General features: G+C 37.5%; 4 protein-coding genes across 5 annotated transcripts; 2 read left to right on the top strand and 2 right to left on the bottom strand.

Annotated features, from left to right (window-relative positions):
• Positions 1-1,955: 1,955 nt before the first annotated feature.
• On the top strand, positions 1,956-2,493 carry LOC114752076 (uncharacterized). The gene is made up of 2 exons (XM_028940811.1): positions 1,956-2,317; positions 2,406-2,493. Exons 1-2 carry the CDS (start codon positions 2,019-2,021, stop codon positions 2,467-2,469), a joined length of 363 nt encoding a protein of 120 aa, XP_028796644.1. The 5' UTR covers positions 1,956-2,018; the 3' UTR covers positions 2,470-2,493.
• A 2,895-nt stretch (positions 2,494-5,388) lies between these two features.
• Positions 5,389-9,653, bottom strand: LOC114752051 (STOREKEEPER protein-like). Of its 2 annotated transcripts, none has more exons than XM_028940792.1 (2): positions 8,399-9,653; positions 5,389-5,405 (listed from the first exon to the last, which is right to left on the bottom strand). In XM_028940792.1, the coding sequence occupies exon 1, from the start codon at positions 9,554-9,556 to the stop codon at positions 8,417-8,419; it is 1,140 nt and encodes a 379-aa protein (XP_028796625.1). In that variant the 5' UTR covers positions 9,557-9,653; the 3' UTR covers positions 5,389-5,405; positions 8,399-8,416. The 2 variants fall into 2 exon arrangements, with proteins under 2 accessions (XP_028796625.1, XP_028796616.1); XM_028940783.1 differs by lacking the exon at positions 5,389-5,405 and adding an exon at positions 7,991-8,192.
• Positions 5,936-6,885, top strand: LOC114752065 (uncharacterized). The gene is made up of 3 exons (XM_028940804.1): positions 5,936-6,077; positions 6,188-6,393; positions 6,690-6,885. The coding sequence occupies exons 1-3, from the start codon at positions 5,979-5,981 to the stop codon at positions 6,862-6,864; spliced, it is 480 nt and encodes a 159-aa protein (XP_028796637.1). The 5' UTR covers positions 5,936-5,978; the 3' UTR covers positions 6,865-6,885.
• A 910-nt stretch (positions 9,654-10,563) lies between the features above and the next one.
• On the bottom strand, positions 10,564-12,979 carry LOC114752037 (beta-amylase-like). The gene is made up of 7 exons (XM_028940758.1): positions 12,893-12,979; positions 12,380-12,778; positions 11,906-12,070; positions 11,552-11,815; positions 11,257-11,466; positions 10,901-11,140; positions 10,564-10,793 (listed from the first exon to the last, which is right to left on the bottom strand). The coding sequence occupies exons 1-7, from the start codon at positions 12,953-12,955 to the stop codon at positions 10,641-10,643; spliced, it is 1,494 nt and encodes a 497-aa protein (XP_028796591.1). The 5' UTR covers positions 12,956-12,979; the 3' UTR covers positions 10,564-10,640.
• Positions 12,980-14,498: the final 1,519 nt, after the last annotated feature.

The following is a 14,498-nucleotide window of genomic DNA, read 5'->3' as shown; positions in this document are numbered from 1 at the left end:
AGTCTGGGCTTGGCGTTGGCCCAATTTCTAAGCCCAACCATTAGAGCCCATATTCATGGACCTCCCATCAGGTGTTTTTAAATTTTTATTTTCAAAGTTTCATCGAATGTTGTTTGAAAAACAAGTCCAGATTATAGAAAGGAAGAATTACCATAAGCTCCTCAAAAAGAAATATAATTATTAAAAAATCTGTATTATTAAAACTTGTTATCACAAACTGTTTAGTCGTTATGAGTTTTTTTTAATGAATATGTTCTTTCCATAAAATCTTATTACAATTCTCCCCTATAAAAAGGATTCTGATCTAGAAAAATAAAAATGAAAATGGTCTGATATCATTATTCAATCAACGTAAAAGATATTTTCTGATATTTTGATGTGGACCCCCGGCAAATTGGATTCTGAGTTATTTCTACGATGCTATCACCCGTCAAGCAACTTAATTATCCCAAATCCATTCATTAACGAGTGAATGTGACTGGCCAAAAAAATTGAATGATAATAAATATTATTTTTTAGGTTTTAAATATAAGACACATTTGTTAATTGTTAGTATAATTTACAGTAAAAAATAATTCTTATATTTATAACCGGACGGAGTACTTTTTATGCATTTCATTCCTCCCAATTTTTCTTAGACTGGATTTTGCAATTTCAATATATTTTTATAATTCTATAATTTTGTGAACTATTAAATTTGAACTGTACAAATTTGATCTCCTGATTAAAAGATGGAAAGGAATTAAAGGATGTAAGAGAGAAAAGAAGCGGTTCCCCTTACGTACAATAGCTGAGCTCCATGAGGGAACACAGCTTTGTTGAATTTGGATTTGTATAATAATTAGCATTATGCCCTTGCTACTTGCCCGTTCCCTTTGTATTAAAATCACGCCCAGTTATTATTACTTAAACGGGTGGACTGATTGAGATCTTTATTGTTTAATTAAATCATTAAACCCTTGATAAGATCCCTTTACATAATTATCCTTTTTATTTGGAATATTCTAAAACGTCTTTTTTATTTGCCAACTCCTAAGCATCATTCATATACGCCACTCCGTTTCTTATTATAGGTCACTTGTACCCAAAAATTTGTTTCAAAATATAAGTGACTTATAGTATAATTAATGATCTTTTTCTAATTTCCTCCCTATTGATTTAATAAAAAGTTAATTAATTTAAGTCTGAATTAATGACTTTTCAAAACACGTCCCTCTCCCTCTTCGTCTCTCTCTCAACTTTTCATTTCTTATGCACTCCGTCTCCCCTTCTCTCTCTTTATTTAATAAGAGTAAATGAGAAAAAATCGGTTGATTTAATGTATTTCTTAGTTTAGGAATTTAGGATACAAGTAACTTATACTATTATGTTTCAACATTAATCCGAATATCTGGTCAAAGAAAACAGTTATCCAGATGCGTTACAGCTACTTCCGATTAAATATTCCCTTTTTTTGGGCAGGTCAGTGGGCTGTTTTCTCCCGAGGGTTTATACATATACATTCCTTTGCGTTTTTACCCATCTTAGGTAGGATAAGGCACAGATTCCTAATATTTCTGTTTTGAATTTCCTCATATTTTGATTTTCACACAGCAAAACACTATCGAATAAAACCGCGTATTTCCCAGTATTTATACTACTTTTAATTAAAATTAACATTTTGTAAAAAAAAAAAATTCTTGCTGAATTGATGTTTTAGTTAATTTTCAATGTAAATGGAATGCGGATAACTTGTTATCCTTCAAAACGGTAGTGCAAGTGTATGAAATTATCAAATTAACTTAAATTAGAAAGTTATCTTGACAAAACAATCCTTCCTATTTTGAAGGGATAAGGCTAAAAACTTAACTGCTTGCGTACAAATACTCACGAGAGATTTCTAATGGCTAAGGGATGCTTAACTCCGTCGTGAATATAGAAGTTACATTCTCCGATCGGAACGCTTCCACTCCCAAACTCCGATCTCAAGAAACGAAGTCAGAGGAACCGAAACAGCACACTGCTTCCTGATTTCAGTGATGACCAATTTCTTCTCCAAATTCGGATCCTGCTACCGTCATCCGCGATGGAGACGGCCGGCGACGGACGACAGGCATCTCTGCCACATTGGTACTTCCGGTGATTGCCGTCGCGTGGGGAGCAACAGAGTCTATTGTCGCCGGAACCGCCCATCGCATTGGCGTCCGGCGCTGTCAGTGATCATGGAGGACAGTCTGGATCAGGATCATGGCAACAAAGTTTACAGGCAATCCGACAAGTCGTCCGGAAAAAACAAATCAGTGGCGGATGTTGCCTGTATCTCCAAATATGATGACAAGTGAGTGTTCATATTTAGCCAATCAAGAAATTAATCGGTTGTTCTGAGTTTTGAACAGTCATTGATGTTTTCGTGTTTTGTTTCTCAGGGAAAGTCCGATGAAGCCTAAAATATACATTTCGCCGTTCTCCGCCACACCGTACATGTTTTAAGCTTAATTAGACTCTCATAGTTGATCTCCTGCATATGTTCATAGCGTGAATCTCTTAATTGTATATTTCACATCGTTGTTTAATTAGGTTGAACAGCTGTAAATTATCAGGATATAAAGTACTCTGCTATATATTTGAAGCTTCGAGCTTTGAAATCGGAAAGCTGAAAACATCTGGATATGCTCACTTTCCCCTCTCTATTACGATTAAAATAAACATTATGTTTTATGCAATTCATTGCCCGTTCATTAAGCATTATGTCTTATGCAATTCATTGAAAATTTATGTACATTCATAGATAAGGGGCAATTGCTGGTTGATCAATAGTTTTCCTCTTTACTCGTTCATTACAAATGAAGCCATCAGAGTGCCAATTTTACCTTGGGATCTGTTTGACTTGTGTTTCAAACGAAAATCAAAGGCAATTTATGTGCAACAAAAGTTTACACATGATCTGTCACCCAAAAAAAAAAAAAAAGGTCCACACACGACCTCAGACTATTAGATAGAAACGAATACCACAATTCTAAAACCTCATAGGATTTATTGTGCATTTGTGCATGCATCCAGCCAACTTTGTCAATAAAAACTTTTAAGTTGTTCTGTCTCTTACTTTGCATTTAAGATCTCATATATCTAAAATCAAAGTAAACAAAGCTAATAAAACTTATATAAATTAAAAATAATAAATAATGTAAATATAAAGTAAAGAATCAAAATGAATATAAAAGAAAAAGGAAATCTAATAAAAAAATATTCAAAGTGCGTCAATCAATTCCAAATTTGATTTCAAACTTTCTTATGACTTAATCCCATAACAATTTTTGCACTGAATGCACAAATGTCTGTAGCTTTCTTTAACTAGATCTCATGCGTGTTGTTACTTATTATAACGAAATTCCCTATTTTTCACGGTAAATGTAACTATAAACGTAAATTTTCGTTGAATTTGTAACTGGACCTTCGCTAATCGCTAGTTATAGCGTGTCTATCTCTCTCTATCTATCTCTCTCTATATATATATATATATATATAAAGATTCAAGTTATAACACATAACGACAACAACACCGATCGAATATTGTTATTAAGCTGAAGTATATGAAGGAGGCCTCCATACGTGGTTGGTAAATAGAGTAGTATATCCAACGGTAATGGCCTCAAATGGATGTACACTAATTTGACGGATTGTGAAGGGCACTTCGTTTTCATATAACCAAGGAAGTGCCCGTTCTAGGCATTGTGATGATCATCTTGGAGTTTGTGATAGATAGCTTAGGTTTCCTGTGGTTTATTGGTGGGCCAACTTACAAGGTAGTTAATACTTGCGCATAGCTTGGTGCAAAGAGGGCCTAAGCCCAAAATAGACAACTAAACAAAAGGGCCCCCGGCCGGGAATAGATCACAGAACATCATTGTCGAACACACTTTTCAAATGAGGAGGACAAAAGCTTAATGTAGCAGTACCCCATAAGCCTTCTTTATAGCAAGAACGTTCGCTAGTTTGTTTTCCTCTCTTGGAACATAGCGCAACTCTAGATCCCAATGATACTTCATTAAGTTCTGAATCTGAATAATCAACAGATTTGGCACCTCCAAATGCTCTATTTTGTGAAACCTATCAATTAGGACAGTTTGGTGAATTCTTGAATAAAATGTTTTGGATTACTGCATAATACTACTTTCGGTTTTTAATATAAGAACTTATTTGATTTTTATTTTAGTTTTAAATATAAGACTCCAATCTACCCTGTCTTTTATATTTATTTATTTTTTCTAAAAGATAGTTCTTGTAATAATAATAATTTTAACCAATACATTTTATTAGCAAAAATATTTTATGAAAGATAACATCTATTTATTACAAATAACTAATTTAACTAATTTTTTTAATCAGCTCTAATTAGTCAATTAGTTCTTATATTAAGGACAGGAGATAGTATAAGCAGCTGGCCCAGAAATCTTGGCCCCATCTTAGAAAAAGATCTTTTGGCAGCCCGCTGTTAGATGGCGTAACATATGAGACTCCACTGGATAGAGAAATGGTTCAATGGTTGAAAGTGGAAACACGGGGCGAACGAAGTAAAGTTTCTCTGTTTCAGGGACCTTCAGGCCGGCCTGCCTCTTTCAACGCCGAGAGTCTCTAGGTCTTCGTTCCTTTTACTTTCGTTCTCGTTCTCATGCAATGTTTTCATTGACCTTTGGTTGTAGGGCACTCAGTGTCAATTCTTTTACTCTAATTTAGCATAAATTGAAAGGAAGAAAGAAAAACCCCGTAGGGTGGGGGGTTTATATTTGAGGTACAACCGTGTCATCCCGTCTGAAACACTTGGAGCGTTTAATAATCCCTGAGTCGAGCAAGCAAATATGATGGCTGGAAAGTGGGAAATCTGATCCAATGTGCAGCAAGGTCTCGTCGTAACTTTAACATATTCCTTGTGATCAGCTTTCCTTTTTTGTTATGCTCCATGTGGTACAAGCGACATCTTTACTGACAAGTATTGTTGCTATTATATATAAGCAAACGAAGAAAGAGCATCCAAAGTTTTTTAATGAATGGTCATTCGAGAAAATCAAGTTTCATAGCATGGCTTCTGTACACAAGAAGCTGGCAGGGTAGGCTCTGAATTGAGTGAACTGTGAAGATTCTGAATTCTCTATGTTAAGATTTTATTTTTGTTTTTAAAATCAAAGGGGAACATCAGGCTTTAATACAGAGGAGTTGCCTCACTTTAAAGACATCGATGCCGTCGCCTGTGACTGGTGCAATTTTCGAGCATCTCTCCACATGAACGTTGTTGATCCTAGTAAGGGACATGCCATGAGCTTCAACCCTTTTCATATCTTTCTGAATTTAGCTTGCAGTACACACAGAACTCCCGACTAATTATTATGCTTGCCTTCCTTGTTCATGTCTTGCTTCACGTGCCCCATTTTCTGCGATGGATTGCATGTAAAGCAGAAATAATTAATTGAATTGTAATTCATATTCTGCTTTCCTGAGGGTATATATTCCTCAGCATTTATTTATTATTACATCCCTAGCATAGAAAACTTAAGACTTCGCTATGCTTCATCAAGTGCAAAACATTCTCATAATTAATAAATAGAAAGAAACAATACAATTTAATTTTATAGAGGAAGTTATTGATATAGCATGCTTAAAGAACTAACGATTTACCAGTCCGCCTTGAAAGTCAAGGAATGAATAAATGACTTAATAACATGTTCATACACCATGGTCACGCTATTCTGTGAGCTGGTTTATACCCTCCTTTACTCGCTCCCTATCATAAAATTCCAACACCCCATACAAAAAAGAGAACACACACACAAAAGCAAACAAAAGTTCAGACTAATGACGAAAGAAACTTTTTTCCTTTTTTCCATTTAGTCCATCTCCTACAGCTTTCATTCTATACTCTTTATATATAGCCCCTCCACCATCTGTTTTCTCACTCTCGCGCATCCTCAACCCACAAACACGTTTCGTTTTCTTTATTCTCACAAATGGCAAGTCCGGGGGGAATGTTTCTGTGTTTCTTGATCGTGGTCTTGGATATCGCGGCTGGAATTCTTGGCATCGAGGCCGAGATTGCACAGGATAAGGTATGCATACGTGGATAAATGGTGGCTAAGGCTAAAGGCTTGCTGTTCTATTGGCTTAATTAGCTTCAGATCAAACAGTTGAATGTTTATTTGGTTTTTTTAACAAACAGGTTAAGCACGTGAGGTTGTGGATATTTGAGTGTAGGAACCCAAGTCACCAAGCTTTCATGTTGGGTTTAGGCGCTGCACTACTTTTCGGGTTAGCTCATGTGATAGTCAATTTGATTAATGGCTGTAGCTGTGTCTGTTCTCAAGAAGAGCTTCAGAAGGCTCCCCCAAATAGGCAACTCTCTGTAGCCTCCCTCATCTTAACCTGGTATTGTCTCTCAAACTTGGATATATCCTTCATAGCAGAATAATAATAGAAGATAAAATATGTTATCTTCAATAAGAATTGAAGGGAGGACTATATGTTGGCTAGTTGGTCCATGGAGTCGCACATCAAACTACTATAGAAAAGTTATTGATTAAAAATACTATTTCTTAAAAAAGAACTATTGCTACTTTGCAATAATTTATTCAATTTTGTCTTGAAAACAAAGAGCTTGTGGTTGATAAAAGCAGTGCGGTGGGGGATGACTAAGATGTGATTTGGTTTTATGAATGGTTCAGGGTGGTGTTGGCCGTTGGATTATCGATGCTGGTGATAGGGACGATGTCAAACAACAAGCGAGACGGCTCGTGTGGGCTGTCGCATCATCATTTTCTGTCCATTGGTGGCATTTTGTGTTTTGTTCATGCCTTCCTCTCTGTTGTTTATTACATTTCTGCCACTGCCTCGCTGTAGGCTGCAGGCTCCTCCTTCATCATAATTTGTCATTCTCCATTGTCATTCTCCATCATGTAATCCCCAACCAAAAAGGAAGTTCCTTTTTATTCTGAAGATGACCAAGCTGTAGCTGTTTTCACAGTGCCATATTATTGAGTTTTTATTTTTCCTTCCATGTTAAGTTTTGAAGCCCTATAGTGGCCACAACCACAGGCACCTTTTATTAGATACTTTTCCCCCTTTATGTTCATTAGTATTTGATTTCTTAAACATTAAGTTGGCTTGTCAATTTCGCTTTATCTTGACATGATTTTGTTGTAGTATCTCTCTTACATAGTCACTTACTAATGGTTTAAAAGAATCTAAGGGATATATTTTGTCCATCACAAATATACTTTCCCAATCCAATTAGCAAAGGCCGCCATGAACATAATCATCATTTATGACTCCTACTCTTGCTTTCAATTCACGAGGCAAACTTATGCAGATGATTCTCGACACATAAACCTGGATTGTATAATTGTTATTCCCGTTTACGTGCACAGGGAATATAAATATTCCACCAAAAGAGTGACAAATGCCCAATGAGGCAACGATGGAATCATACCCTGCCCATGGGATTAATTCAGAAATTTCATCCTCTCAAGCCAGTGCCAAAAGGCAATGCTTGCCCTCTACCAAATCCATGGGTAGGAAGTGGAATTGCTGGCAATATTGTTTTACTCGTTTGCATATAACATCGAATTCCCTGTAACCCCCCCGGGGGGGGGGTCATTCGAAGACAAAAGAGCAAGTTTCACACACCTTGAACAAGCACAGCATTATGCAGAGAACTAAAACATAAGCTGTTTGTTACGTTTAGAAAGGGATAAAGGAGGAATCTGTCAATTGAATTGTCCATTATTCACTCAATATCTTTTCTATGATTCTCTCGAACACTCCCTCTAAACAATCCCCATCTTAATCTTCACTTCTCAGTCGTTTGCTCGGGTGTCTAACTTGATGTTCGAATTTTAGCGAGCGAAACGGTGCTCTTCTTTATCTCTCAAGTGAAATCTGAAATGGGGACATAAAGCTTACACAGCTAATATCAAATGGAAATTCCTTGAACTTCTTGTTTTTCATTAACTTCATCTGACGTATATTTTAGAAGTTTAACATCAATATCAATCAATATCAATATTAGTATAACATAAAATCCGAAATACTGTAATATTCGTGAGTCAAACAAGTCATAACCAGTGTGCCTTGCCTCAAGCTTCGTATAACGGAGGGAGAGATGTATCCAGTTTACTTGAAAGTTGGAAAAAGCTCATGACCGTCTAGCCGACGAAAACATCCACAGCCTTCACCATTTAAGATATGAAATTCATTTCAGCCATTTTAAAGATGTTCATGCCATTTCCAAAAATTTAAACGTGACATTCGTTTGATCAACGTACATCAAAAGCAGATTGGAAGGGGAAAAAAATGGGATTGATTGAACTCGCCATATTGTCCCGTAGAAGTCCTATGACGGCAAAAATGTATTTCACATAAACAAACGATGTACCTTATCATGGCTAGAACACTAAGACATGGATGATTTCATCGCTTCTAACATCAGTTTAGCAGAGTCGCGAACCAACTCGACCTTCTTCAAGTACAATTTGAATTCATCTTCCTGCAACTTCCTCCACTTGCTTTCCAATTCCCTGGTCCTCGCCCTCCCTATCAATGGCAGAGCTTCCTTCATAACACTTGCAGCACCCTCTGGTATCGACATCCCATCTGCCAGTAACGCGTCAAAGAATGACGAATTAGGGCTTGCTAGTTCAGCATTAATTTCACCATTCGGTAATGCTGAAGCAGAAGTCTTGGGTTCGCTCTGAGTTGGCTTTCTCTTCTTCTTAGCACTATCATCCACCCCATTTGTCACGGAAGCTCCCCAAATTTTCTTCGATAGATCGAAAAGCCTGGAGTCATGTGGCTTGCCAAGAACAGGGGCTTCACCATTTTTACCCTTTTCTGCAGTGCTCTGGTATTTCTGTTTCAACCTCTTGATTTTGTTCTTTAATTGGTCCTTCGACACATCGGCGTGAAGATTTTCCTTAACGAATCCATAAAAAGCCTCCATATCAGCCCACGGGTCAGCCCCTTTCTCGGATTGGTACTCGATCATGCCCTCCAAAATCGCAACCTCGTCGTCTCCACTCCAAAGGCGTTGAGCACCTGATCCCCTTTTCAAATCTTCATCCTGACCATTAGATACTTTATTCTTCTTTGACTCTTTCCTTTCAACATCATCGCTTTCCCGGGAGCGCTTCACGCCGCCGGTGACAGTCTTAGTTGGCGACATGGTCAACTTCCGGTTAGCGGAATTTTTCTGGGACTGTACGGAATCTTTCATTGGTTTGGACGCAATAGGCTTGATGGTGAAGGCGGAGGCAGATGGCGAGGGCCGCGAATCGTCGGACTCCGTTTCCGACCCAGCTTCGTCGCCGGAATCTGACGCAGATTGGTCTTGTGTACCTTTTAGAGATTTGGTGACAGGGGTATTATTAGACTTGGGCTTCTTATTCTGATGGCTGTTTTCGTCTTCGTCTTCGTCTTCCAGTCCTTCGGAATCACCATTTTCTTCGTCTTCTTCGGCAACGTCGTCCTCTGTTTCTTCCTCATCTTCCGAGGAAGAAGCAGGTGGCGGGTCCTCTAGAAGCCGCTTTGGAGCCATAACGACGGAACTAACAGACGAATAAGAAGCTCTTCAGCAGTAATGGAAGCGAGAGGGAATGAGAAGCTGCAAACGTCGTAGGGTTTTGAAGTTAAGCTGAATCCTAAGTTTTCATTTTCAACTTCCCCCCTCGTCCAGTTTTCAGCTATTGTAAATTAAACCCTAGCCCAAAGATGATCTTCAGCCCAAGTCCGCTTTGCCTTCTTTGTTGGGCCGTAAAGAGCAAATTAAATTTAAACTTATGGTCAGTGATCACAAAAAACTCGGGATATTTTCAAGGGGTCCTTAAGATTTAAATATTTTCATCTCATTGTTTTCTAATTCGTTAATAATTTTAGGATATGAACTTTAATCACAAGTAAACATGATACAATATTTCAATTTCAATTGATATATTTTTTTTTTTTTTTTTTTTGCAAAAAAGATCGAGACAAAATTGATACTTACCTCAAAGTTGAAGAATATGTTAAAAACTGAAAATAAATCTGGTAACTGGAATATTTTTGAAAAATTTAAAATTCTAGTAGTAGGAAATAAATAGAATTGGTAGAGGTATAAATTAATAATAGAATAAAGAAGGCACAAAATAAAGATTATGATCTAAAGCTTGACAATAGTTCAGCTTCAGCGTGGGAGTAGTAAAAGGGAAAGATGTTTTGGGGGTGACAGCTGAAGTTGCACTTTCTTTTGCCCTTATTAACGCTATTATATTGATAAAAAAAAATCACCATTCTGGTATTAATTAAAATTATTATTGAATTTGAGCTTATGAGTTGAGAGATTAGCAAGCGAGATATCCTTTGGCTTCATCATCTTAGAGAAGGTAAATTTGGAAGTTCAATGAAACGCTAAGCAACTCCAAATACACGGGCACTCTTAACTCTTTATTCAATAGTTTGACAACACAGTACACGACGTTGAAATACCGAAAGCTTCTTATTCATAATTCACTCAACAGATATCTCCAACTCCAAGTGCCACATTGTGGCATTATTTCTGGGATTGCACACATGGGAATATAGGGGTAAAAGTGGTAATCTATTCCATCTGGCCTTGAAAAGATCTTTTACACCTGGTTGGCAAGTCAAGCATCAACTTTCATGTCTGTTTCTGATTCCCATGGGAATGGCGGAATTGGTTTGGTTGCTTCAAGAAGAACTTCGATAGGAATCTTTGGTTTTGATGGCTTCAACGGAGTTAAGTAGTGACCATACTTTTGAGGGTCTTCTATGTAATCCTGCAATGTTGAGGAAGAGTTAGAAGAAGCCAGAGGCTTTTAAATACTGTAGTAAATGCAGTGTCAAAACCATTGTCATAATAGTGTATGTATGACAAACTGCTCACCAGATCAGCATGCATTTTTCCAACAAATTTCTTGAATATTTCGAAATTTGATTCTCCCAGAAGATCATCTGATAGACGCAGGTATGTTACCCCATACATTTTCAGTTTTGGAGGGCCACTTTTGTTGACACCATTTGGTCTAGCATTCAGGAGGATTTGGTTGTAACCTGTTGCATCATACCTTGAAAGTGCATTTTCTCCAGCAACTTCAACGTCTTCTCTCCAACCTCCACTCAAAACCTGCACAAAGATTTGCCTTTTTGGTAGTTCAGCATTGCCATACAACCATTTGAATGTGACATAATGTCCAAAAAGTAGATTGGGTATTAAACTGAAGAAAACTTCTGATGCATTACCTGTTGAACAAGTTCCTTAGGTCCACTTTTGGCATTAGAGCTTTGTTCTGAATCCCTCATCTCAAGACAAGTGAAATTCAAAATAGCATCATGACGAGACAGCATTCGTGCTATTGGTCGATACCCGTCTCTATCATCTAGGTTGTAGTATCCAGTAGTAAGCTCAGCAGCATGACTTGGAGCTTTGTACCACCAGTGTATTCCTGAGACCTGTTTTGTCATGGTTGAGAGTTAATTGATCTGCGTATACAAATGGAAGCCAGTGTTGTGAAAGTCTGATGCATCATGAATATACTTTTATTGCTAATTTAAGTTTACAGCCAAGAAAAGCTTTGTTGGCTTCATCAAGGATCTGATCAGCATGTTCCAGCAATCTGTTTGAGTACCAAGTCAGGAAGAACTTCCCTCTCTCAGTGAGGTATGTGCCGTCTGGTTTAAAGAAGTCAGTGGATTCTGGGACATCATTGTACTTCCCTGCATCATCTGGCAGTTCCCATTCAGAATGTCCAGCGGATGTTGCTGCCTTCTTGAAATGTGCTTTCAGGTATTTGTCATAGCACTGCATGCATAGTTTTCAAAAGAATGATGTTACAAGTACGACAACCTATTAGCCTAGTCCTAGTGAAAATTTCTAGACTAACGAGCTTACCTGAAATTCTCCAATACCAGGATAAACCCATCCCTGGCTTTGTGGATAAGAGGGATATCTGAGCTCTCCTGCTGGACCAAGCCCGACTTCAATGTCTATGATGAGTCCAGCTTCCAGAAAATCGGACATGTTTTCTCTGAAACTCTTCATGTAGTCACTGTATATCTATAAAGCAACTCAACAAGTGATGCGGCTGATTCAGTAAGCTTCATCAGGAGTGAGGAATGCGAAGCTAAACCTCCCACATTCTTGTTCAATGTTTAACCAAACTTCATAGCCCTCTTACACTACAAGCATACTTTGCGTAAAGCTTAAAATAGGTCGATTACAAATTTTTCTACAGATAAATGATATAATAATGCAGATTGAAGTATATGAACAGTGAGAGTTTAACAATCAGATCTGATTATGTAGTTCTTCTCTTTCAGCAACAATATTCAGAGTTACCACGGAGAAGAAAGAAGAGTTCATTACCTGAATGGCGGTTCGTCCATGGAAGAGAGGCTCGTTGTCAACGCCATTAGTGAGATATTCTTTGTTTCTAGTGCCAGAGCGATTGGTATAGAAGATATCAGGGTTTGATTCTCCGATGTCGAGAACCCACTGAGGAATAGGGATGTTGACGACATCTCCTACGTTACCTCCGCATTGGTGAAAGGACATGATGGCTTGCAGTTTCAAGCCACATTCGTGGACCACTTGAAACAAGCTCCTATATGCGCTCCAGTCATATTGCTTAGGTCCCTTCAGCTCTATGATCCCCCACCACACATCAACCATAACCCCATCAACCCCAGCTTCATGTAGCTTCTGTAGCTGTCTCTTCAGCCCTTCTGGGTCTTGGAGCACATTCTCAACAGTAACAACTCCGAGCTAAAGTAGGGCATAAATTAAAGTTAGGGCGAAAAGAAGAAAAAGAAGAAGAACAGGCTTGGTTAATTCTTATACATTCCACAGAATAGACAGTTTACAAGTGTGACAACTTACTGGGAGCATGACGTAAATTGGAACATAGTTTGTGGCTGGAATGGAAGACTTTGTTGCTGCCATTTTCTTGTTTCCTGAGTGAATTGAAAGCGGAGATGCTTGCTTGCTTGCTTGAAGAAGCAACCAGAGGGAGCCTTTTATAGAAAACCAAGAGCATTGCAAAGACATGTACAATATAAAAAGGAAATTTGGGAATTTCTTATTTTTATATTCATTAATTTCTGGTTTTTCCTATGGTGGTTGTGATATATAATTCGGTTAAATTGAATTTCTACATTTATATTCACATGCATTTAGAGAAAAAATGAGATGGAAAAAAAATGAGAAATATGAGAAGGGTAAAAACTACAGGGGAAAAGATGAGCCGCATTAGTAAAAGTTAGATTGGTTGTGCCCGTCCCTTGGACGGATGAAAAGGTTACATCTTTGGCGATCATCTTGATATGACTAACAGGGAAAAGCTGATATGACTACATCTAATCCACCATTGCCAACAAAAAAGCCACCATATTAGAGCAGCGTCCATCTGTGCTGAATGCAGCATGGCTTTATTATGAAGGTGGTGCCCACTGTCCTAGATATCTTTGAATATATCATATCAACTTTAATACTCCTCCGGTTCTAATTATAAGACCCAATTGACTTATTTAAGGAGATTAAGGAAGTAAGTTAAGTTGGTTATTTATAATAAATAAGTGTTGTCATTCTTAAAATATCCTTACTAATTAAGTATATTGGCTAAAACTATCATTATTAGAAGAATTATCTTGGAAAAAAATGCATAAATATAAGAAACAAAATGGATTGGGTCTTATAATTAGGACCAAATAAAAAGTTAAATTGGGTCTTATAATAAGGATCGGAGGAGTATCTCATTATGAGTTACTTATGACCCACACGCGAACAAATGAGCTTGCCTTTTATTTCAGCACATCAGAATTGCCTATTTTATCCTGTTCATTGTGGGGACGATGATGGGAGGTAGCAGATTACTGAATTTAGTGATCGACTCATCAATCCAATCACCTGAATGATTTGCATGACGGAAAAGCATTTTCCTATTTTGTTCATATTGCCCCCCCAGGGGGGCTTTTTCCCCTCGTTTTTTTTGTTTTTGTTTTTGGGTTTAGATTGAATATTGAGGAGATCTTAGCTGTAATAACAATAAATAGACCAATGCTTGTATCAATAACTGCACGTGGCCAAAAAAAGATCAATAACTACACAGGTTTGTTTGATAATGAAATCTGCTTTTGTCGGGTGGGGGAATTTGTCGTTGCCTGTTTTCTCTATGAATTCCTCCTGATTTATTTATACAGATGCTGTAAAATGTGAGATCTCATCATCTTCTCGTAATGCTTAGACAACATGTCGTTATTCAGAAGCCTTTAAGATCTGTAGCTGAGGTTCTATCATTTCATTGTGTATACTGATCAGTTTCACAATATTCTTTTGCGCATATCTAAAACTAATCTAGCTTTTACTATTTGGCATTGTGCAGATAGATTATTTTGGGCTGAATACCCGTATGCCTTAATGGAATTCACATTTTGATATTCCTGAATATTGAAAACAGAAAATCTAATGCAAATTTGAGTTTGCTGCG

The sequence above is a fragment of the Neltuma alba genome, unplaced genomic scaffold (assembly GCF_004799145.2).
Source record: "Neltuma alba isolate B1F8T4 unplaced genomic scaffold, ASM479914v2 tig00001150_pilon, whole genome shotgun sequence".
Lineage (NCBI taxonomy): Eukaryota > Viridiplantae > Streptophyta > Magnoliopsida > Fabales > Fabaceae > Neltuma > Neltuma alba.
This window is presented reverse-complemented; position numbering and strand designations above follow the sequence as displayed.